At 45.7% G+C, this 22,804-nt stretch overlaps 3 protein-coding genes across 6 annotated transcripts; 1 reads left to right on the forward strand and 2 right to left on the reverse strand.

Moving 5' to 3' along the window:
* Positions 1–252: 252 nt before the first annotated feature.
* Positions 253–5,597, reverse strand: LOC148326627 (major intrinsically disordered Notch2-binding receptor 1-like). The gene is made up of 4 exons (XM_088308518.1): positions 5,185–5,597; positions 2,509–4,501; positions 1,383–1,601; positions 253–1,313 (listed from the first exon to the last, which is right to left on the reverse strand). The coding sequence occupies exons 2-4, from the start codon at positions 4,489–4,491 to the stop codon at positions 1,119–1,121; spliced, it is 2,397 nt and encodes a 798-aa protein (XP_088164644.1). The 5' UTR covers positions 4,492–4,501; positions 5,185–5,597; the 3' UTR covers positions 253–1,118.
* Positions 5,598–5,700: 103 nt separating this feature from the next.
* evc (EvC ciliary complex subunit 1) lies at positions 5,701–13,294 on the reverse strand. Its single transcript, XM_088308517.1, has 20 exons — positions 12,429–13,294; positions 12,255–12,347; positions 12,090–12,176; positions 11,342–11,568; positions 11,162–11,246; positions 10,765–10,863; positions 10,298–10,426; positions 10,056–10,217; positions 9,760–9,976; positions 9,442–9,590; positions 9,025–9,123; positions 8,747–8,959; positions 8,330–8,439; positions 7,956–8,157; positions 7,651–7,875; positions 7,419–7,554; positions 6,845–6,947; positions 6,635–6,761; positions 6,461–6,557; positions 5,701–6,393 (listed from the first exon to the last, which is right to left on the reverse strand). Exons 1-20 carry the CDS (start codon positions 12,606–12,608, stop codon positions 6,221–6,223), a joined length of 2,913 nt encoding a protein of 970 aa, XP_088164643.1. The 5' UTR covers positions 12,609–13,294; the 3' UTR covers positions 5,701–6,220.
* On the forward strand, positions 13,029–22,801 carry evc2 (EvC ciliary complex subunit 2). 4 transcript variants are annotated; one of them, XM_088308513.1, is made up of 22 exons: positions 13,030–13,507; positions 13,696–13,871; positions 13,949–14,005; positions 14,074–14,260; positions 14,358–14,458; positions 14,542–14,607; positions 14,712–14,846; positions 15,870–16,009; positions 16,147–16,471; positions 16,555–16,794; positions 17,063–17,238; positions 17,320–17,482; positions 17,758–17,934; positions 18,030–18,322; positions 18,494–18,668; positions 18,835–18,978; positions 19,790–20,017; positions 20,543–20,766; positions 20,846–20,933; positions 21,015–21,190; positions 21,479–21,562; positions 21,699–22,801. In XM_088308513.1, the coding sequence occupies exons 1-22, from the start codon at positions 13,330–13,332 to the stop codon at positions 22,063–22,065; spliced, it is 3,900 nt and encodes a 1,299-aa protein (XP_088164639.1). In that variant the 5' UTR covers positions 13,030–13,329; the 3' UTR covers positions 22,066–22,801. The 4 variants fall into 4 exon arrangements, with proteins under 4 accessions (XP_088164642.1, XP_088164639.1, XP_088164640.1 ...); XM_088308514.1 differs by having other exon boundaries at positions 17,323–17,482; XM_088308515.1 differs by having other exon boundaries at positions 13,949–13,981.
* Positions 22,802–22,804: the final 3 nt, after the last annotated feature.

Below are 22,804 nucleotides of genomic sequence, written 5' to 3' on the forward strand. Positions count from 1 at the left end.
AGAGAACAAATTTTGGAAATGTACACCAGTGATATGCATAGTTTATATCCAAAAAATATTAAGTACACCAAAGTATTCAGAAAAGAATTAAGTCCATCATATCAAATCAAGAAGATGGGGTGGACATACAGTAAAGGGACATTTTTGAAATTGTAAATGATTGTGTCTTTAATGTAAAATCAGTAATCACAGAAACACACCAACCAAGGCTTCTAATCATAAAGCCATTGGAGATGATGCACTGTAATGAAATTCAAATTCACATGTATTTGTTGACCACATTTAAACCAGCAAAATTTCGTCCAGGCCTCTCGGTTTAACGGCAAGTTTGAACAAAATGGTCCTTCACGCCACAATAAAAACCACATTCATCACTGTGAGGGGAGGACAAATGAAACTGGTATCGAGTCGGCATGTTGGGAAAACCTCGGCCGGGTGAGTGGAGAGAAAAGCTAATGTGCGAGGATGCACTCCAAACAGCCCATCAATTGAATTGCAAGTGGAAACTCTTCTAAGAGAGAGTTTCCAGGAAAGTGTTTTCTCTTCTTTATCACCAACATTAGCAGCAGCAAGACATTCTCTTCTTGAAACCTGACCCTAAAATACAAATATAAACTTTGTGCAGATTTAATATGTGCATTCTTTAGCTTTCTTATCTTCGATGAGGCATAAGCACAGAAAAACAAAGAGAAAAGGCTATATTTGAATCGCATACTTCCTGTTACGTTAGCAGAGAGTTTTCAAGACCGACTTGTCAAGGCATTCATATCGCTCTGATATCGGCTCAGTATTAAATAGATTACAATCTTGCATACATATATTTGAATACATGTATGCGCAAACAGCAGGTGGGATTGTGAAAATCATTTACTGCTTTAAATCAGTTGGGAAAAAAAGATCATTCAGCGATCCCTGAACGTACAGTAACTGTATCGAGGAAGCAAAACGGAAAGATTTGTAACGTGCATAAAGTGAAAAAATAAGCCGCTGTTCAGATCTTCGGAATTTACAGTTGCGCACGTTTGTTCTTGCACAATATTGATTTCATAGCATTGACAGATGGCGGCCCCGAGTCCAAAAAGAGAGCAGATGCAAAAAAATGTCAGAAAGGAAACCTCTCACGATCTGACAGTGCAAATGGGAACAACGATAATGAGAATGATGGCGAGAACGACAGCAACGAGGGCCAACAACTTGCAAACTTTGGCCCGGCGGAGGCCGGCCTCTTTTCGCCTGAGTAACGCGTCGTAGCCCGGAGTGTAGACGTCGTCCATCCAGAACTCGGCGTTGCTCGGATTCAGAGAATCACGGGCCTGCACGACATTATCCTTTCATTTTACAAAACAATCTGGACAATTCAATTCCGAATCATTTAAATGTACCTGAAAATCAAAAGGGGAGACTCGTGCCTCGCGGTCGTCTACGGTCCAGACGGCTCTTCCTCTCCCTTCGGCCAGTATGGGGTCCATAACCTTCCCTGCGGCGAGGCCACCGGTCAGGCTGCTTTCTTTGTTGCCAAACAAGGACGAGCCAAACACTTGCTCCACCAAGCTGGACGACTTCTGGGAGAGAAGTTTTGCAGTTCTGCTGGACGGCTCTTCCTAGAAAGAGAAGAAGGAAAAAAAACCGAGAAGACATCAAGTCTCCACCACTTGATGTCATAACTTTCCAGATGATGATGTCACACAAGCCACCGTCAAAAAATGAAATCTGAGTCAAATCAAAGTGTCTGTATTGCTTTTTGTTTGTTTCTTTGTTTTGCACTTACGGTAAAATAAGCTCACGTCTCATCGACAGGAGAAAAGACGAAAGACAAGAAGACCACGCGATACACCACAAGTCACTTGAATGACTCACATGGAAAGCAAAATTGGACTTACTAGCGACCATGAGCATCTCGTAGACACAAACGGAGTATTGGTTGGTTTTGTACAGAGACGTACTTCTTTTCACACAAAACCGTAAAGCTTCAAATTGCACTTTCGTCATGAAACACGACTTTAAAGCTGATTTGTGTATTTTTGCACTTGTAAGCCCGTGAACAATGTCAAAATGATTCCATCCATTTTCAATGTTATTTGTTGTCGTTACGCACGGATGAGCTGAAGTTAGCCAAAGTGAATTTGGGCAAGAGGCAAATTCCACTCCTGACAAACAATGATTCAGGTTTCCGTTCTCAATTTGGAGTCTTCAGTTAAGCGAGCGTGCTTATTTTGGCAAGGTGGGAGGATGCGGAAGCACCCGAGGAGAACGGATACGAGCACAGTGACCACGCGCAAGCTCCGCACGGGAAGTCGAGAGACAACAGTGAGGATGACACGCTCATCACAAGTACCGTCCCGTTGCCGGCCAAATGTTCGAAAGTTACGTTTAAATTCCTTTCTATTCCCATTCATCATATTAAATAAAACATTAGAAGTGGATCAGCATTCCGGAAAAAAAACTCCGCTGTAATTACGCATGCGTGATCATGCAGACGAAGTCGCGTATGTTCGAGGAATACCCCACCTGCCCAGATTTTCCGTGTGAAGATTTGCCCCCTTTAATTTTTGAGAACGACACCATCCAGTCTTTTGCCGCGCTTGAAACATTTGCCTGCTTGGAATCGGACGGCCCTTTGACCCCGGCCTCGTTTGTTGAGGCACGACGAGATGCCGCGTCTTTCTTCCCCGTTTTGGGGTCACCAAGACATTTGCCATCCTCCGTTTGCTCCCGAGGCGTGTTCCATCGGTTCCAGTCCAGACTATTAGTGCTGCTCGCAGGAAAGAGATGCTCCGATACCGACAGGGGCTGAGGCTCAGACGACTCGGAGGGGGTGATGGGGTGGCTCATGAAGGAGGAGACGCCGCTGAGGGGCTCCAGCCATCGGCCACCGCTGCTTTGTCCTCGCTCAACTGCAGGCAGCGGGATCTTTTCATCCAGCCTCTGCAAAGCAGACAAGACCTGGGCAATCTCCGCTTTGACATCATTCAGCGATTCCAACTGCCGCTCGATCTGGCTCATGCGGAGCAGCAGCTTACACACGCTGGCTTTGAGTCCGTCATCGCTGCTTTCCAGAGAATGGAAGAGTCTCTGGAGTTGGCCGAGGCGGCCCCGTCTGGCTTCTGGGGTGTCCTGGTTGAGGCCCCCGGATCCATCGTTTGGGTGCAGGACTCCTGTGGAGCCGCACATGCTTATGTCGTCTAAAAAGCGGAAGATGGCACTAATGTCATCATCCGCAAAGTCGGGATCATCTAAAGAAGTCATGAAGGACAAGCGGTCGGCATGGACCAGGCTCCGGAGACGCCTGGTGTCCGGAGGATCAGTCTGGGTTCCTTGAGCCTTCATCCCATCAAATTCAACGTCCCCAATCTCACCCCCCAAAGAACCTCCCAGTTTGCTCATAGCGGGTCTTAATCGCCTTGGTTGTTTTGCACCGCGGGTTTCAGGTCCCGTGCCGGCGAGAGCCGGGCTGATCCGATCCTCCAGACTGTGACTCTTGTTGCTCCAGATGGGCCTTTGGCTTCTGGGCGGCCGCAAGTGTTTCGGGGACCGCTCTGGGATGGATCCAGGTCCGAAATAGGTGGAGTCCTGCAGGTCATCGACACTTTGGCGTTTCGTCTGCTGCTCCGGAGTCGACTGGACTGCGGTGGGCGACGGGTAAGGGTTCGGGATCATTTCGAAGCTGTGATTGTCAAAGCCCTTTCCCCCCTTCGGACTGGGAGACTCACTGTTGACGGTCACCTGAGGAATAAGAGGCGGCTGATTGTGGAAGTCCCTCTTAAAGATGCTTCTCTTCTGGTCGACTGCTGATTCCTGGTCGGTTTCAAACACCTCAACTGGAGCTGAATCGCCACTTGACTCGCTGTCCGTTTCCAAAGGGAGGTAAATATCCTTCATGGCCTTGATGGGGATCTGCCCACTGGAGTACAAAAGCGTGGTGTGAGGCAAGTCGAAAGACACAGCCCGTGCCCTGACGGGAGGGGGCGATACAAATGAGATCGGATCAGGAGGAAGACTGGCTCGCTTGCGTGCGGAGTAATTGGATTGTGGAAAGAGCAAGTGCTTGTCTATGAGGCTTGCACTGGACTCCGAGTGAGCGCGTGCTCTCTCCCGGCAAGGAACGTTCAGCTGGTGGATCTCACGAAGTCTGGGTCCCGCGGACTGGTCCACAGGCAGGACCACCTGAGCTCTAATTGGTTGGCTGTCATCAGTGGCCCCACCCGTCATCTGAATAAGATTAAAGATGGTCACAATGTCAGCAGCGACACCTATTGGTGACAGCCGCTGCCCCCTGGTGGAAACCCGATCCCTAAAAAGAGTGGCTGGAAAACAGGGGTCCCGACTGGCTGCAGCAAACAACAAACTTCTGAGCTCTACGAGGTGTTCCAGGTCAAAGCGGGTGCTGACCATCCGACAAAGGTCCTGAAATGTCAACCATTGACGCAGGTTGGCCAGCTCTTCAAGGATGCCCAAGAGGACTCCAGGATATTCCTGTTGAAGGTTGGCCATGCCTGCCCACCTGAGAAGTAAATTGCAAGCGGTTGGCATACAAATTCAATCACAGCATGAAATAAAGTATAAATACAATAAAATGCCTTACAAATATGTGACACGAAATTTACACCAATATCCCTTATTTAAAAATGACAGACTTTCCTTACTGTGTGATAATCTTTGCAAAATTACTTTGTCAGAAAAAAAAACAATCTCAATTTTAATCTGGACGTGTTTTGCAAGAGGATATTATGACCCTCCAAAAAATAAAGTAATTAAATACACAAACATGCATTAATGCTTATATTATAGATTGTAAAAAAAAACAAAAAAAAACAGGTGTGTATATATAGGGAGGGATATAGAAAGAGAAAGATTTTTTTTAATCCGTCACTGAAACGAAATTGAGCGACTGAGCAAAAAAAAAAAAAAAACCTTCGGGTGTCAAACGACCTTATTTTGGGGCCCTAAAATAACTCCCTGACGCCGGGACGCGTAACATAGTTCATTCCCATTTCACTTTTAATTATTTTAGTAACAGCTCAAGTATAGCAACTAAATGATGTGCAGCACAGCGACAGATTCGTTCCTAAAGCCAGAAAGCAATCTAAAAATGATTTTATCCGCGTTTGGTGCGTTTACGTGCCGTCGGACACACGACGACGTTGACAACACGAAGGACATTCAGACTATGCATGGCTCACTCACCTGAATGTTTTCAAGAACAACTTCAGCCACTCATGCTGGTGGAAAATAAAATCCAACTAGATCGGCTCCAATTCGTATCGCCGTCCTTTGGCGCGTGTCTTGTGTTTGCAGCAGCTCAAGTAGGAGAGAAAATTAGAAATCAGGTCATCTTCCCACAAGTCGCTGCAGTTCCCTACGGGACCTCAATATACATCCAAAATGGTTTCTCCCGCCACTGTTAAGTGTCATTAACTAGAAAGTCAGCCACTGCAGCCACTCGAACATTGTGGATGCCTTTGACTCTCAATGGATGGATATTTCTTCAAGGTGGCAAATTGGTCACGCGAGCAGTTTGCAAATATAAAAAGATCAGATTAAAATTTGATGTCTGCTAATTGACACAATCTAGACTAGATTGCCTGTTGGATTGCTGTCTACTAACACAAACGTTTGCCTTGCTGTAGCCCTCCCACACTTCACCATTACTCTACATTATGAAGCAGAAAGTGTTGTACTTAAAAGTCCATTAAGACAAGGGAGAGGCAAGGCTTTTATCTGAGTGCTTGCACTCTCCTACCATCACAATTGACATTTCTAATTTGCCGGGCAACTCAATAGAATTACTTCCACCGTGCAATTGAGCAGCTGCGGGAATCAATGCGGCAAACAAGCTTTGCGATGAGAGTAGTGTAGAAATTCCACAAGATATAAAAAGTCACAGCAGAGTATGCAGTTTTGTCACAACTGTACACGAGTACACAAAGCAAGAGCCACAAAGGGACGCTTGGATGAGTTTGGTGTGAAAAGACAGCGCCAGACATTTGAATAAATGAGAACCGATCCTCTACATCAGTGACCTAAAAAAAACTAATGTTCCAATAGAACTGTTCTTCCCAGAAGTGTGGAAGCAATTACTCCTGCAACGTTACATATTTCTGTCGTAAAAGCAAGGTGCAATTATTGCCATTATGGATGGACATACAGTACAGTATTTATGCTTCCTTTTGAATGAGAGAAAAAAAGAAAGCATGGAAAAAAATGTACTTAAAAAATGAGTTCATCTTAAAACATGATCTGCTTTCAAGTGATGTGAGCATCTTGCGGACTTTTTTGTCCGTTTTGATGCCCTGGAGGCTGGAGTGACAACTGTCGGAGTCAGCGAAGGATTCAAGGCCGGATCGAGGGCCGGATTGCGAGCGAGAAGGTCCATTATTGAGGCGTTCACTCGCCCTGCGGAATGCGAAATCATGAAAGACGAGCCAAGCGATGGCAGCCTCGGCCTGCTTTATGGGCTCACCTGCGTTGTCATCTTCATCGCTGTCTTCTGCATCTGGACTGTAGAGGGAAACCCGAGCCAACGCTGCCAAATCACTTGTGAAGCTTCTTTCTGCCTCCTGAACGGACACAACAACGCAGTGCACACAGGGAAGCGATTGACATTTTCTTTCTGACCGGCTTTATATTCGCTAACCTGTAGTTGTCCTTTGATCCTTTGGAAGGTTTGATCCTGGACTACTTTTCGTCGTCTCACTTCCTCACACGTCTGCTCCTGTTCCACATCGCACTGTTCTAACAACTTCCTTTTGTGGAGCTCAACCCTGAAAAGCAAAAAAAAAAGAAAAGAAGCAGCCATGAACTCAACTTCAACCGGTTGGAAAAGAAAACCTCGTGCTCCTTGTACCTCTGTTGAAACTTGGCAGAGGTGGGTTTCCTTCCCCAGTTCTCCAGCTCCCTCAGCAAAGCTTGCCTCAACTGGCTGCCAGTGGAGTCGCCCTCGGTCACATCTGGATGAAGGTTGGACGACGCTCACGTTAATGCAAACTGCACATTGTGCTGCACACTTTTACATTTCGGAGTTGTCGTGTGCAGCGAGGAACAACTGCAGTACAGCACAACCACAGGCGGTTTTATTTTTTGGGCTACCTCACTGCAGTCCTTTAAATATGAAGAAAGGATACTAAAGTATAGTTCAGCCATTGGGCAACCACGATGACAAATTTGACTTTTGAAATGCATGCTCAAAACTGAGCATTCCCTTTTGTGAGTAGCGACACTTTTAATCTTGGATGGTGGGGGAACGGGATCAATCTCATACATGAAACTGTGCTGCGTCGCTAAATAAAAGAAGCTCACGAAAATCACACCACAGATTGAACTAAACGGTGCAGCTTCACACCAATTGCTGGACAACGATGTTCGTGCTGACATAAATGTAATGTGTGATAATAATAACAATGCGGGTGGTGGAGTCTCACCAAGATTTGTGCTTGTCTGATGCGTTTGTCGATTTTGAGCAATATCTTGCAGGCTACAAAAGTAGCTTCGGACGAGAGCAGTAAGAGAATCTTTGGTCACGTATACACTCTCCGAGGCGGCCTCTGTTAGATGGCGCTGAAAGGAAAACACTATTCGGAAATTCACAGCTAGTAGGGCGGGACAGGAAAGGAGTTCCCCGCAAAAACGACAACATGCTGTACGGCGCAACACCTTCGAGCCGTCATCACGCCCGCAGCTGCTTTGTGAGTCGGTGGGTCGGCCTTCCATCAGCTGGAGGACGGCGTGGCTCAGAGCGTTGCCGAGCAGCAACTGCGCATGGTTTTGAACAAGCTCCGCCCCCGTTTCCAGCTCAGACAGGAACTCTTGATGGAAACTGTGGCTCACCAGCTGACTCTCTGGAGCCAAATGATTTTCTGCCAGGCTCGCGCCGCTGTCCTGTTGTTGGGAGGTCACAAGAAGCAAAATTCTAATGACTGGCTCGATTGACGATGAACATTTCTCAACGTTCAGCCCACCTTGAGAGCTGAAGCCACACCCGAGGGGTCTGCGGCGGGCTCCTGCATCAGCAGAGCTCGGAAGTCAGCCTGAGACAGAATCTTCAGCTTGGACAGCCTCATCTCTTTGAGCATGTGCAGACAAAAGTGTCGGGCCATGAAGTGGCGCTGCACGCATGCCAGCAGATGCTCGTGTTTCTTGTCCAGCAACTTCCCCACTCCACTGGGAAAAAGGACACACGTGTCAATTGATGGAACAATCGTGTGCGCGCGATGTCCCCACATTTGGCATTCCAGATGATTGACCGACATGACTGGAAGGACCGGCTCTGGAGGACGCCATAAGCATCTCACTCTCACACACTCTCTCTCTCTTAGTGGTCATTCGGTGTCACCTGGCAAGTGTGTAGCTCTGAGTGAGCACCGTGGCTCGCAGGATTTTCATCTGCTGGTTCTTTAGATGCTTGAGGCCGGCATGCATCAGAGCGAATGACTCGGTCCATGCCTTGAAGAAAGAAGAAAGCTTTTTAGAACAGACGACAGTGAGGTTTCCTTCAATTGTACGCCGTAGTTGCGAGCAATCGACAGGATGTCACTCGCAACTTAACGAGCTGCCATTGGTAAGAAAGTCCTCTTCAACTTTGCACAACTATGTGAAGACTTTGATGGTGCGTCATTTGCAAAGCCGGGCACAGCGCCCAGCCCGGTCAGCTTCCCGATTGAGGAAAAGCAGCTCGGATCACGGATGGATGGATGTTTGACTTTCCCCCACAGAGAGCGACTGAATGTACGGTACAATCTGGCACGCGTACCCGTCGTTCGTGTTCAATCCGAGTGTGCATTCGGTCCATTTGCCGTCTGGTCGTTGTCTCCGCCTGCCGCCGCCGTTCAGCAAACTGCTGCTCGACATCCGGCCACAGCGCTTGACAGCGGTCAGCAGACAGCTTGCACTGGGCGCTAACGCATGTGCAAAAGATGGCCTTGGCTTGTTCTTCAAGCCGCTTTGACCACGTGCTGCGGAGTTTCTGAATAGAGGACATGTTGTGCTCAAACCAATGCTTGTGCACCGCGCAGCATTTAAAAAACTTACGGTCCAAACGTTGCACAGACTTTCAGCCATCCTTCCATCCTGTTGCACTTCCAACTCACAAAGCTTCTGCCTTTGTTTTAACAAGAGCTCTTGATACTCCTGAGGGTAACGAGTAGAGGGAAGACATGCGCAATTATTATCAACAGTTTTTGGAAATGTGTGCTTGAAAGGGGGCCATACTGTTAAACATGGACTTTTGAAATTCTCGTCACATTTTGAAATTGATTTTGAAAAGTGGAAAATAGATGGCAAGCAAGTTAGTAAATTGAATATCCCCCACAAATGTCTGGCCGCAGTCGTAATGGTAAAGAAATCCATACTCAGCCTTTGCATGAGACACAACGGAGACACGTGGAGAACGTCACAACAATGTGCTTTGCGTGCATATCCCGCGACATCCCGATAGCGTGTGCTAACCTTTGACAGCTGCTCTGCGTCGCCCTGAGTTTGTCTTAGCTGCAGCACACAACTCCTCTCCTTGTCTTGACTCCGCCGAAGCTTTTTTCGCTTTGCCTCCATTTTGCTACACTTTTCAAGCAGCAATTCCTTTGTACTTGTCATGTAATCTGGAGTGGGACAAAAAGCATTAAATTGACTTTGACAAAAGACAGCGTGTAAAGGTGATTGTCGACGTGTTTGCTGTCAACGGGGATGTCATAGTTTAGGAATTTTCATGATACTTTGTTTCACTGCAAAAGATGAGGCATTACTGTCCGCACAATTCAAGACGAGCACCTTCTCTGCACTGTTGAAGGCCTTCTGTCAGCGCATGTTGCACTTGTGAAAGGATGCTTTCCATGCAGCTGAAAGTCAGAAGATCCTCGCCGGTCAGCTGCTCCAGCGCCGCAGCCGTCAAGCCTCGCCTCAGAGACGCTTCCTGCTGGACTAAGGCGCGTTGGGACTGAAGAAGGCCTGTCAGCTCCTCCCACCAGCACAGCTTGTGGTGGATTTGCTTGAAAAGAACGGCACCAAGGTTGTCAATCCAAGCACGGGCTGAGAAAATGACACAATTGAGAAAGCCAGCCGCGAACCATTATTTGCGCTTCTTGAACGTTCATTTGGTGATTCTCAACCAACACAAGAGTGTGGTTGAGACGGACGATACCATCGTGTGTTTCAGCCACAGAGAAACTGCTGCTCCTTTTCGTCACATGCTGGCAAAGCTCCTCCACCACTTTGCTGAAACTTTTGGACTGCAAACAGGATTGGAGATGACTTTAAGAAGCGATATGGTTGCAAGCGGATCTTCTCTATGAAGACATCATATTTTTACCATTTGAAGGCTGCGTTCGAGAAAGTCTTTTTGGGATCGTTCCATTTCCTCCAAAGTGCACGGAGCGTCAACACGTTCATCGCTGGCAGCCTGGCCAGTTGGCAGCTCTTTCTTTAGCTCGTCTACTTCCTAAAATATAAACACGTACTTTCAGACAGAGTGAAGGTCAAATGTCACGAAGGAAAAACTCATATCATGGTTGGTAGCACGGCATTTTTAGCTTGGCCTGAAATGCCATGAGAAAGTTAAAAGACGTGATGTGTTAATGTCACCAAATCCACATTTTCATGATTATTATTGAAAAAAAATGTTCGGTTAAATCAAGACTCTCAATTGACCATGGGTAAACTTAGTCAATTAACTTCATCATAATGTGAAGGAATCTATTTTCCAAATACAAACAGTAATGAAATAATTACAGTATATGCTGACCCCCCCTCCCAACCACTCCCAAATAAAACCATTACCTTTTGCTGCATTTGAAGAATACCCTTGGTAAAATCTGCGTCTTTTTTGTCTCTTGGAAAACGACTGCAAAATATTTTTTTCACCATTTGCAGGTAAATCTAAAACAAGAAAATCCAAAACCAAAACAAATAAATACATTTAGAATCTGTCAAAACATACGCGCTCAATTGTCACTTAATGAGGTGATGATTGTCCTGCATGTCTTAATTGTGCCACATCCAATCAGAGCGCTCAAATTTTGATTTGACAGATGGGTTTTTTTTTCATGCAAGCACTATATATATATATATATATATATATATATATATATATTTATATATATATATATATATATATATATGTTCCGAGACGTTGCCGCTTAATTGCTGTAATAGTAATAAAATGGCAAACACTCACAATAAATTTTTCTTCCAGAAGTTGAGAGCAAAGCTGTTGTACATCCTTCAGGGCCAAACAATGGAGGTTGATCCTCGCTTCAAAACTGCAGCCAAAACACTAACTTAGCAAGCCGGCTGCATTCATACTCAAGGGTGCGGAGTGTAAATGTTAAGACTTTCAATTTGTAAAAACACCTACCCTGTTTGTGTCAGAGTGTCAGAGTAGTGGGAGACCCTGACAAAGCTCTGGTTCTGCAGGTTCTTGGGGACCGATGAGGAGGAGATGAACTGGCTGTCGTCATCGTTGTCCAGCTCTTGGCTTAGGGACTCCGCCTCCGTGAAGGACGATGACGAATCGTCCTTTGCCATTGTTGGCAATTTGGAGCACTCATGAAGAGAAGGGTTGGATGCTCCATCTGCTAAAGGCTGCCACAAATGTTGGTGAGGGAAACATGACTATGTCATTAGCAGCCTGATCATCCTGAAAGGGGGATTCTCCCATCTGTGGTCACTTTTCAAGGTTTCTCACTTGAGATGTCGACTTTGGGTACGTGAACCCCTCTGAGACTTTCTGTGTTTAAGACTCTGCCACAATAATTGCTTGGATTCACACATTATGATACTCGCACAACCGCAAACAACAATGGAAAAATGTACTTGGGCAATGGAATGCCGTGGTTTGATTCTAAATTTCAGTCAAAAAAATGCCAATCAGTTGGTGAAGAGATGCTGGTCTCATCCTGACTCGTGACTACCGCCACTTGCTAAAGCATGCAGCACTTTTTGCACACACCTAGACCTGCAAACATAAATAAATAATATAAAATACAGTTCCACTTAATGGTGTTATAATCAGTAAAAAAAATGAAGAATTAATAAGAATTAAGCATGCAAATGGTGTGCCACAGAAATTATGACTCCATGCTGCATTGCAGAAACTGACTTACTCTGTATTTTTGGTTAATGGGGTAGACCACTTTTGCTCTTGATGCAAATGCTGCAACATCATTATTCACGGGTTCCTGCTTCTTCTCCTGCTCCATGTCATGAAAAAAACAGACAAACAGAAGATTAATAACGTGCCAGGCATCAACAGAATAGATGGAGAATACTTTGTCATAAACTGTGGTAGGCGGGGCCTCTTTTCTTTTGTTGCTTTCCACTTCTCCATCGTCACATTCAAGAAGTCTTCTTGCATTGCGCCCCTGATGGGATACACCACATGAGCACTAAGTTGGAAAACATTAAATGGGTGAAAAAGAAATGGTGTGATGGCGATTGCTTACTTGTCTCCTGAAAATTAAAGTCTTCAGGCAGAACACGTAGAAAATGGCAGCAGCTAATATTCCCGACAGTCCACCAGTAACTGTTGACACTGTCAACAATCCTGTGTAGACGTGCAGCGACTCGACAGAATTGACAAAAACGTCAGTACTGCATTCGACGACAAAATCCTGCTCGGACATTCTTCCACACACGTTTTCCCACAAAAAAATAATGTCGATGAAAGCCTCACAACAAAGTCGTGGTTCCAATTGTTACCGAAAATATTTCCCTTACACGATGTATGTCTTTAACCGCACCCGCGCCTAGCAATGTAAAATCGTTACAGCAGAATCGAGCTAAAAACAAATGTACGAAAAGGTTTTACCAGCTCAAACCTCCGCAAAGTTTTTGACCAATCAATGACAACAATACGTTTACTTTCAAAATAAAACAATTAAATAGACATTGCTTCACGATCTAATTCTATTGTGACGATATAAAACCAACATGTTCATGTGTTCTTTATGTATTTAGACTGACATCTACTGTCTTCTACGCAGATTTCACCCGCTATTTGGGTGGTAGTGTTTTAATTTGAAAAAGCCCAACAGGATACAGATGCTGTAATCAACTGTTTCCATAACTATGCTTCCTTGGCTTCAACTTTTGGAATTGTTTGGGAAGCACAGATTTGGAAAATGCAGAGTTGCGCTTAAATTTGGAAAATGTAGAGTTGTTCTGTGAGCGCGGAGTCACGAAGCTTGGACGTAGTTCGGCTTTTTTAATCTACTCTTTGCTAATTCATTTAAAATCCCTAAAAATATGAAGTTTTCCGATTCTATTTCAACAGCGGAACCGTCGCCATCATCCGCTAGCGGCTTTCCTGAGTGAGAGCCAAAGCGAATTTTTGTGGTCCAGTTGATGGCGCAAAGGGTGGCATTGTGGTCTATTTTCGTCAACCTTCAAGTGTCGTGTTTTTATGCGACAAGTCCGTTGCCAAGCTGGTGTCCCAAAGTCATCCAATGGGAACTTCCATGTAACGGAACATGTCAACAACTTTATACATGCTGGTGCGGGAAATTCGTGCAGCAAGTATGGAGTGAGTATCCCGTTACCGAATATGCGATTGTATCTTAAAGAACAAGTGTGACGTAAATTCAGAAATACTACAGACAAATGAAGACGCCTGGCTACTGTTTTCAATTGTGAAAAAGAATATTATCCCTCCTTTTAATAGCTCAAGCAGCTTACTGGATTTTTTTTTCTTAATATCATGTGACATAATAGGCACGATGGATTTCCATCATCCATATTCTGCTGAGCGGCCTGTTTCTTCGTCTGCATCGTCTGACCCGTGGGCGCACTCCTTGTACGCACCCTTCAGCCGCATGAAAGCCATTTTCCAACTTCGAGATCGCAGAAGCTCACTCACCAGATACGATCCCGGTCACACTCTTCCACAGGTGATGTTTGCCTCATTTCCAACTCAAGAACAATTCGACCGTTACTGTAAAGCACATTATGCCAAATGTTTTTGCAGCTTCAGAGTTTGACGCCTCCTGCAGCCTTTAAGGTGAAGTTTCACAAGTGTGCGCAGGTAAATTGGTTCCACGCAGAGTACGCAATTGCAACACACCATCAACACATATGACATATGACCCCCAGGTGCTGGCTGAAGCAGACCCTCCTCAGCTGACACTCTTCCTGCTCATTCACAACCTGAGCCCGGTGGGTGGCACCAACCTCTCTCAGGTGGCCATCCGGGACTCCATTTTTGGAATTGTACCCCTAAAAACTGAAGGCAGGGTTGTGGAGAGAGGATACCAAGTGTTTGCCATTGATTCTTTATCTGGTATGCCTGACTTTTGGTTCATAACTATAAATACAAAAGTCATTTTTCATATTTTCTCGATACAACAATTTCAAAGTTTCTTATTTGAACTTTTTAGCTGGAGCCCGAATGATTCTCAATTATACTGCTCAAATAAGAAGTCATAAGAGCGGCGTTCTGGACCTTCCAGCTTTTCTCACCTTCTCTAATTTATCACAGGTAGTTTCTCGTGTGCCGTTTTTGCTGACAGATGCCGCAGGTAATAATGAAATTACAGGAATCTCTCGCCATTTATCCCACAGAACGATGTCAGCATGTTTGGTCCATTGACAGCTAATCTGACACTTCGTGTTAATTCCACAGACAGGGTAAATTGTAGTCCTGCATGATAAATAAGCAGCAATTGTTATAATACAGTACAGTACATGGTACGTTTTAAACTTTCATGCACTATTATTTTCTTTTGTTTTAGATTTATCCAAACCATGGTGTACATTTTGCTGGATTTGTTGGTGGCTTTGTTGTTTCTTTGGTCCTGCTGTTGCTGAGCTTTCTGGGCGTGAACCTGATTGGTCCAAGAACCAGACTCAACCTTCTTCAGCACAGGGTGACTATGTCCAGTGCTCAAAAATTGAGTAGAAACCATCCCCAGTTTTTAGTTTCACTGAGCTTGCAACATTGAACCATTTGAGACATCAATGAGGAATTTTAAATTGAATTCACGTTTTTATACCTTCATTTTTGCCAAGTCGCTAGACTTCTGAGGATTTAAGAACTTGTCCTGTAAATAACAATTATGACATCTTAATCTAGAATCTTTTCTGTCAATATTTTATTTATTGTAAAACAAATGAGCAAATTCAGGGATTGACCAGCCTTGTGATTGTCTGTCAACCAGTCAGGATGTGCCTTTTGGCCCAGTTATATTTTTGCATTCAAAATAAATTTAGGTTAAAGCACTGGCATGAAACAATACAGAAGCATAAAACATGACTTTGGTAATTACCAATGCTGTTAATTTAGGACAGTTGTGGCATAATTCTTACATTGGGTTACATTTGTTAAAGCATGTATCAGCAGAGGTGGACACTTTTCCCTATTTTGCCAGTCCGTTCTCCGTCCGCCTCCTATTTCTAAAATAATGGTCCTGTGTCCTTTTAAAGCTCGCTGTCACACGAGGCAAATGGACAGATGTGCTGAGACGGGGCTCGCACTGAGAGGGAGATGGTTGTATTAATTGCACTTTGTCCCTTTGCTCAAATTAAATGCTTAATTTGGTTCTCAATTGCTTCTTCACACAGCCACGTATATCGCTTCCGTTTTCTCACTCTCATTCTTGAACTCTCAAGGAGCCAGTACATGAAACTGTATTACAACATTTCCTTTTGCTCTGAGTGCGAATCTTTCAACTCAATGCATGCGGTACTTGACCCAGTCAGGGACGACCAAAGACACAGACGAAAAAAACCTCACGTTCTCCGTGCCCAGAATGGGCATCCTTCCGGGACAGACGGACCTTTCCGTCTGTGGGACAAAATGCACATCGCTGTGTATCAGTATAACATTTTGCCAGCAATGTATTTTTTGTAGCGTTCTGTACATGAGTTTTTGCCGTATTTTGGTACCTCAGATAAACCAAGGCGATCCAGAGCCAGAATATGCAGACTACAACATGACGGAGACGGTTAAAGACGAGGCAACTTTTGAAGACAAGATTGTTGACATTATGGTGCTGGAGGAACCGCAGAACATGAACCAGGCACTGGACAAGTAAGAAAATGAATCGTTCATATGTTTTATTCATAAAAGAAAATTTAGAAATGAAATCCCCTGACGTGACAAGCAACCTTCAGCGAATCTTTTCCCCCGAATGATTTGTGAAACGGAACCTTTTTTGTACATGTTAGCCTCGAAATGTCCACTCTGCTGCACGCCACCAACAACTTGGAGGCCATTCGGATTCAGATCTACAAAGATGTTGTGTCTGTCCTGTTGGGAGACCTTCGCTACCGTGGCCAGGTCAGCTGCCAGGCTCAGCAGCGACTTCTCAGCGTGCTCCATGGGCAGTTGCTCGGTATGGAGGGTCGGCTGAAGGAGGAGCGCGGTGCCCGCATGGCTGCGCTTGCAGGCAAGTGTAACCTGGAGACCCGGGAGGAGATGGAAGCAGAGCATCGCAGGGAAGCCGCGGAGAAGGCCCAGGTTGAGTTGCTGTGTCAGCATGCGGAACAACAGGTCGCCTTGATGGATGCTGTCGCCCAAAGATGGTTGCCTTCATTTCAATTCAATGCAACTCATTTGAATGTTGACTCGAATAGGAGCTCCTCCAATGTAGCGTTCCGCTGGAGAAGCTGCACAAGCTGAGACAGGCTCACCTGCAGCGCGTCTTGTTGGTGCGCCACGAAGAAGCCTCTGCAAAAGTCCAGAGGCAGATCATCGAGTGGCGTCGCGTGGAGCTTCATAAGATCTTCTCGGAGGAGCTGGAGGAGGCCACAAAGATGGGCGAGTTGGACAAGACTGCGGCCAGTAGTCTTCAGCACAATTACTTTCAGTGTCAGGTCAGCAAGCAGTCTGCTCACTCATTGTGTGCTCATGGATAATTAGATGAAGTAAATCCCCCAAATATTTTATATTCTGGCCAAATGTCCCTTTTTTTTCTCCATTTATTAAGAAAAAAACTCAAACTTGTATTTGTATACTTCTCAATACAGGCTTATCCAATCTTTGAAAGGAGGCATGTTGTGCATTTTATTGCGCAATTAGATGAAAGTAACAGTTATCAAATAACGCATCTCTCGTCTTCGCCTTCTGCACTTGCATGTTCAGGATCTGCTGGAGGAAACTCTGGATGTGATCCTGGCCAATTGGCGTTATATGCTCGCCGAACGCCATGCGCAGAGGAAGTTCCTGTTACACAGCCTGCACAGCCTCAATAGTCTCATTGATGACACCTTCTCCAGCACCTCCAGCAATTTGGACGGCATGCTCACACTCATCAGAAGGTCGGCCGATTGCACGATGAACATCTGTTCAGACACACCCGTGCTAGCAGAAGCTATTGCATCATTTTTCTTGTTTTCCAGCAGAGGGAGCACAGTGTCTTCTGAAAAGCTGACTCGGGTCCAGGAGAAAGCCCAGAAGGATCTGCTGCTGGTGCGGCAGAGACTCGATGACGCTTTGAGCCAAGAGCGGACAGCAATGCGCTGCGGACTTGTCAAGAAGCGGAGGGAGCTCATCTCCGACATGGTTTGGACTGGAGCATAATTTTCCGTTTGTACTCTCCAAAAATATACTGCGAAAATGATGCAGATTTGCTCATAATTTGGGTTGGCAACTGAATCGCAAATCCAATTCCTGACTACTTCATAACCTCTTTTACAGTGGAATGCTTAACATTGTGTTTGGCCAGCTTTTGAAAAACTGAAATGTTTGCTGTTGGATGTAAAATAACTTTGGCGAACTATCGCTTCCTTTGTCTGAGTATACCCCAACATTGTAATTTGGTCTCTTCCATTCTTCAGATCACGGTCCACATGCAGAGGCAGAAAGACCTGTCTGGCCTGTCTAAGAATCAAGATGGAAGCACCGAAGTAGCTCAACATCTGCACTGTTGGCAAGAGCTACTGACAACTCGTAGTTTGGAGCTTGCCGAACTCATCAATAACTTGGACGAGGAGGCTGCGGCTGACATTCGCAAGGTACAGCAACACGACACTACGCACGCGCACGTACACTTGACCCCGATGAAATCCACGTAGGAGACGTGTTATGGCTTCCCCTGTCTGTCGTCAAGGTGACCATGCGTGTAATCCAAAGCTCCATGGCAGATGTCAAAGCCATTCAGCCCGCCACAATGCAGTCCCTGCTCACAATCCTGCCGCCAAGCATGCAGCACTCACTCCTGCAAGTCGAACCAGAAGCAAAGCAAGGAGGGAGCACTCTTCTGCAGGGCCACGAGATGCTGCATCAAGAAGGCAAAGCAGCCTTGCACACGCTCAGCACCACCAGGGAGAATCTGAACCGAGCCATGGAGATGGAGCTGCAAGAGCAGAAGGCGATCAGGGCTCACTGCAGAACTTTCTTCAGGTTAGGCCCGTAAGGATGCTGAGGTGGATTTGCTTTCTAGTTCTCCACTGAGTACAATGACAATCAAGGGCATTCTGATTCTGAAAAGTGTTCTTGGAAGCGCCCGCCTTAGATAACTTACCTTGCACCCACGTGACGGCATTCCATTCTCCTCGTATGCGTTCTTGCCAGATATTTGTGCTCATCCCAGCTGGCTCTCTCTGGCGACGAGCGTCTGGCAATGAAACTTGAGTTCCAGAAGTGTCTCTCTGTGATGGACCGATGCCTCATGTTGCCCCACGCTGTGTCCAGAACCAAAATCCATGCCTGCCTCACAACTTGGAGGAAGGACAGCGAGCAACTAATGGTGAGCACATCATTAGCACAAGAAACTTGTTTCGACGCTTCTTATTTTTGTGAGGCTGCCCAGACAAAAAGTGCACTCGGTGTGTTTTCATTTCTAATCACCGAAGGCCAGCAGGCTTGGATTCCTTTTTAAACTGCACTGTGGCCATTTTATTATTTTATTGCAGATAAATCCGCATTTGAATGGGAAAGCCAGTCAGAAATCTCAAGCCTCAGCCAACCTCGTTCATTTCCAGAAAAAGCTTCATGACCAGATTCAACTTTTGGAGAAGGAGAAGGCAAGCGAGATGGATAATTGTGTTCTAAACAAGGTAAGAGACAAAAGAACAATTCTGGTCACTTTGGTATTTTGTTGATCCAATTATTTCACGATGAGACCTCTGAAACTCCATGATATGGATCGAGGTTATAGCGGAAGTGACGGACTTGCTGTTCGACTTTTGGGAAAGCTTTTGAGAAAATGTTGAGTTAATCCATTTTGATGTGGTAGTACATATAAGAGGTAGGGGTCGCTGGCGTCGTGCTACGTGTGCGAGAGGCGTTGGATCCATTCCCACTCAGTGACCATGTTTTTGTGTGCGACCACTTCAGGTTGTTGTCCTCCCAAAGTCAGCATCAGCACCCCCGCAACGTTCTTGAAGATGACACAATTATAAGAAGTGTGCGTTAATATAGCGCAGTGCTTCTCAAATAGTGTGGCGGGCCTCCCTGAGGGGGCTCTGCGTGTGACCCTGGGGAACATGCCAGGATGGCCGAATGGTCTAAGGCGCCGCGTTCAGGACCCAGTCTCTCCAGGAGGCCTGGGTTCGAATCTCGAATTTCCCCATTGTGGGACTAATAAAGGGCAAATTATTATTATTATTATTATTATTTCTTTCCCGCCGTACTACAATGAAGTGTAATTGCACATCCACTCCAATAGTTGGCAGTGGCGCGCTCATCGCCCATTGTGCGCCGCGAGTAATAACCCTACGGTGTCGGCTTGTTTTGCAACCAAAATGCTATGATTTTTAGTTGCAGTGGAGTGGCGGTGGCGGTGGGGCGCAAATTGTTTTCTTCTTGCTAGGGGCGACGTAGCGTGTGAGTAAATTGAGGTGAAGCTGGCATCAATGTCATCTGCAGGTAGCGGAGGAGATGAAAGAGGAGCGAGAGAACTACCTGCGTTGTCAGGCCGACAGTCTGGCAATGCGGATGGCAGCCGTTCATTACCGAAAGGCTGAGCGCAGGACCAAAATCTTGGAGTCGTCCAGAGCACTGCTCACGCTGCACAGCCTGCTCGTTCATCACCTTCGAGAGAAGAAGAGTCTGGCGAGACAAGAAATGGCCCAAAGTATACAGCGGCACTGCCTGGTAAGAGGGATTCGGTCATTGCTTTGGCCCTCACTGTGGCGTTGTGCAAACGTCTCAAAGCATGATGAAGTACGTCAACTACAGAGGTGCACAATAATAAGCTCAAATGCAAAAGAATGTTTGAATTTTGCCTCACGTTGCAATTTGACGCTAAACAGCCGCCGCATTGTGACCACTTGCACAGATTTCCAATAAGAAAATCTGTCTCCGCCGAGTCGTTTTCTTAATGCAATTAGTTGACATGAGCTGAGATGATCACTTCATTGATTCTTTTCATTTGGTCGAGAAAGAACTGGAGACATGACGTGGTTTGCCTTTTGTCTTGTCTTTCAGCAGAGCTTTTGTGATCCCTTTTTTGATATCTTGGAAATATTAACACTTCCTTACTCAAAGTGCCATCATCAGATATTTCAAGTCGGTTCTTGTTTTTGATTTTTCTTTTTTTGAATGAGCTTTTCCTTCTTCGACTGACCTTGCACGCCCTCATCCATATGACATTATTTCCTTTTGCTTGTTTTCCTGCAGGGCCTTGAGGAAGCACAACGTCGGGTCCAGGAGGAAAATGGCGAGCTGGACCAACTGGACACGCTTCATCGGTCAACTCAAATGCACACGGAAGACGCTGACGGGACGCAGCGAGGCCACAAGGAGGAGGAGATGTTCGAGGTGCAACGCGACAGCCGAATGTCGTCCGTCCTGCAAGCGGCTCTCAAAAAGCGCGATCACGTCGTCGCAGCTTTGACCATCAGGTGGGTCTGCGGCGTCTCTAGGACATGCCCGCCTTTTGGGAATCTTTTGGAACATATTAAAAGCGGTGGCTCGGATCAGGTCGCAGGAGATGACGACAAACAGTCAGACCGCGGAAGATCGAAGAGAACAAATGGCGCTCAAGAGACTTTATTCAAACTGCGACCAGGTTCCAACCTTTTCCTACAAACTCGGACAAAGTTGCGTTGAGTGTGTGTCTTTAACAGGGATGTTATTGTTTGTATTTCAGGACGTGCTTTTTGCATCAGAACTCATAAAAGAGTGTCGGATGCCTGTTGAGGTTCTCCTTGAGATTTTGCGTCTACTTGTGCCCACGATGCCTGAGAGTGAATTTATTTCCATCACCGAGGCCCTCTGTCCAAAACGGCACGTCGGTTCCTCATCCACGGAGCACGAGCATTCGGCGTAAGCATTCCGATCACAATCACAATCTGTCCTTCCACCATTACTTCTTACTAATAAAGACCATAAAAAATATTATTTATTACTTTTAAACATCCAAAAATGTCAACACTATTATTGAGCAGGATTTTCCATTTTTTGCCTCTGTCTCTGGTATCGGCAGAGTTCTTATCTAATGTGCCTGTCCTTGAAAAATTAAACGGTAGCTTGTGAAAGTCTTTCAAAAGTTGGTTGCAATTTCATCTTCATCCACTTCCAGAACATTCTTGACATTAATGACTCTGTGACCAGGCCCGATCTGCATCTTGCTGTCAAACTGAAGGAGGACCTTGTTCACAGAAGTCTGCTGAGCATGCCACGCGTGGAGAGGGAAAGGTGAGTTGAGTCAGCAGCGGCCACATTAAGACGTCTGCGCATCGTCAGCTCGGGCCTCGTACACTACGATCCTTTTAATGAGGCCAAATACGCACGTCGTCGGAGGTAAGCACATGCACGCGTCTTTGTACTCTAGATCTCACAGACTCCAGGAAAAGAGGCAAAGCCTGATGGAAAGACTTCTTCCCAACGCTCATGTGGCACTTTCGGAAAAAGCAAAGGAGGACAGCTTCATGTCCGAGGATAAATCAGCCCTCAGCGCCAACGCGCAGCAGCAAAGCGGCGTGGAAGAAGGGAATGAAACGCTTCCCAGCTCTGCAGAAGAAGACATGATTGCGACCTGCGCCAATGCCAAAGTCGTCCGTCAGGCCGCCGGTGAAAAGCTGTTTGTCTTTCGGGATCCACCTCAATCCCACATTCGGATCGGATCTCCCAAGAGAAAAAGAAAAAGGAACTTCCTCAATTTGAAGAAAGGCTGCGTGGCCCCAACACCTCAAAATTGACATTTACTCGTCATCGACGATTTTTGGGTTCACGACATTTGCTGCTTCGGCATGTTGCAATGATGTCAACATTGCATCATTGGCACCTTACCAAAAGAGCGGCCTCTATCATTTTGTCACTAAACTGAAAAAAAAAAAGAAAACAACCTTCCATTATTTTAGGGAGGTACATGATGCCATTTTTGCATGGCAATTATTTGGAAAAAGCTCTAATTCCTGCACGTCACAATCCTGAAATTGGAAGCAGCACACTTTGTCATTTTTGACGTTGCCATTTTGGGCCGTGTTCTATTGCGGTCTTATCACGCCACTGTGTTATTTTGTTATTTTTCAAGGCTGCTCACTTGAACCATTTCCATCCGGTGTTACTTTTTTGCCTCTTTGTGATTATCCTTTTCAACTCCTTCCAAATAGATCTGGAGTGAAAAGAACAAATTCGATGCCAAACAAACAACATTTGGCAAGTTTGCATCGAAGGTTTTGTGGTTTGGGTGTGACGCCGACAAGGTGCCCGCCTGTCTGCAAATCCTGACAACATTCTTTTGGAATTTAAAACCCAAATCGTGCCTTCCCTGGATTACTATGATAGGTGATTAAAGTAGTTTGTCCACTCCTGAAAAGGAAAGACTGGAAGATTGCTTTTTCATTTTTCAGTTTGACTTCCATTTGTTTGCTGATAACTTGTTTTCTGTTTTGTTTGAGCTAAATAAAGTTGTTTTTTTTTTGCTTGATAAAAGTG

The sequence above is a fragment of the Idiotropiscis lumnitzeri genome, chromosome 11 (assembly GCF_059441095.1).
Source record: "Idiotropiscis lumnitzeri isolate Australia: NSW breed Sydney's pygmy pipehorse chromosome 11, RoL_Ilum_1.0, whole genome shotgun sequence".
Lineage (NCBI taxonomy): Eukaryota > Metazoa > Chordata > Actinopteri > Syngnathiformes > Syngnathidae > Idiotropiscis > Idiotropiscis lumnitzeri.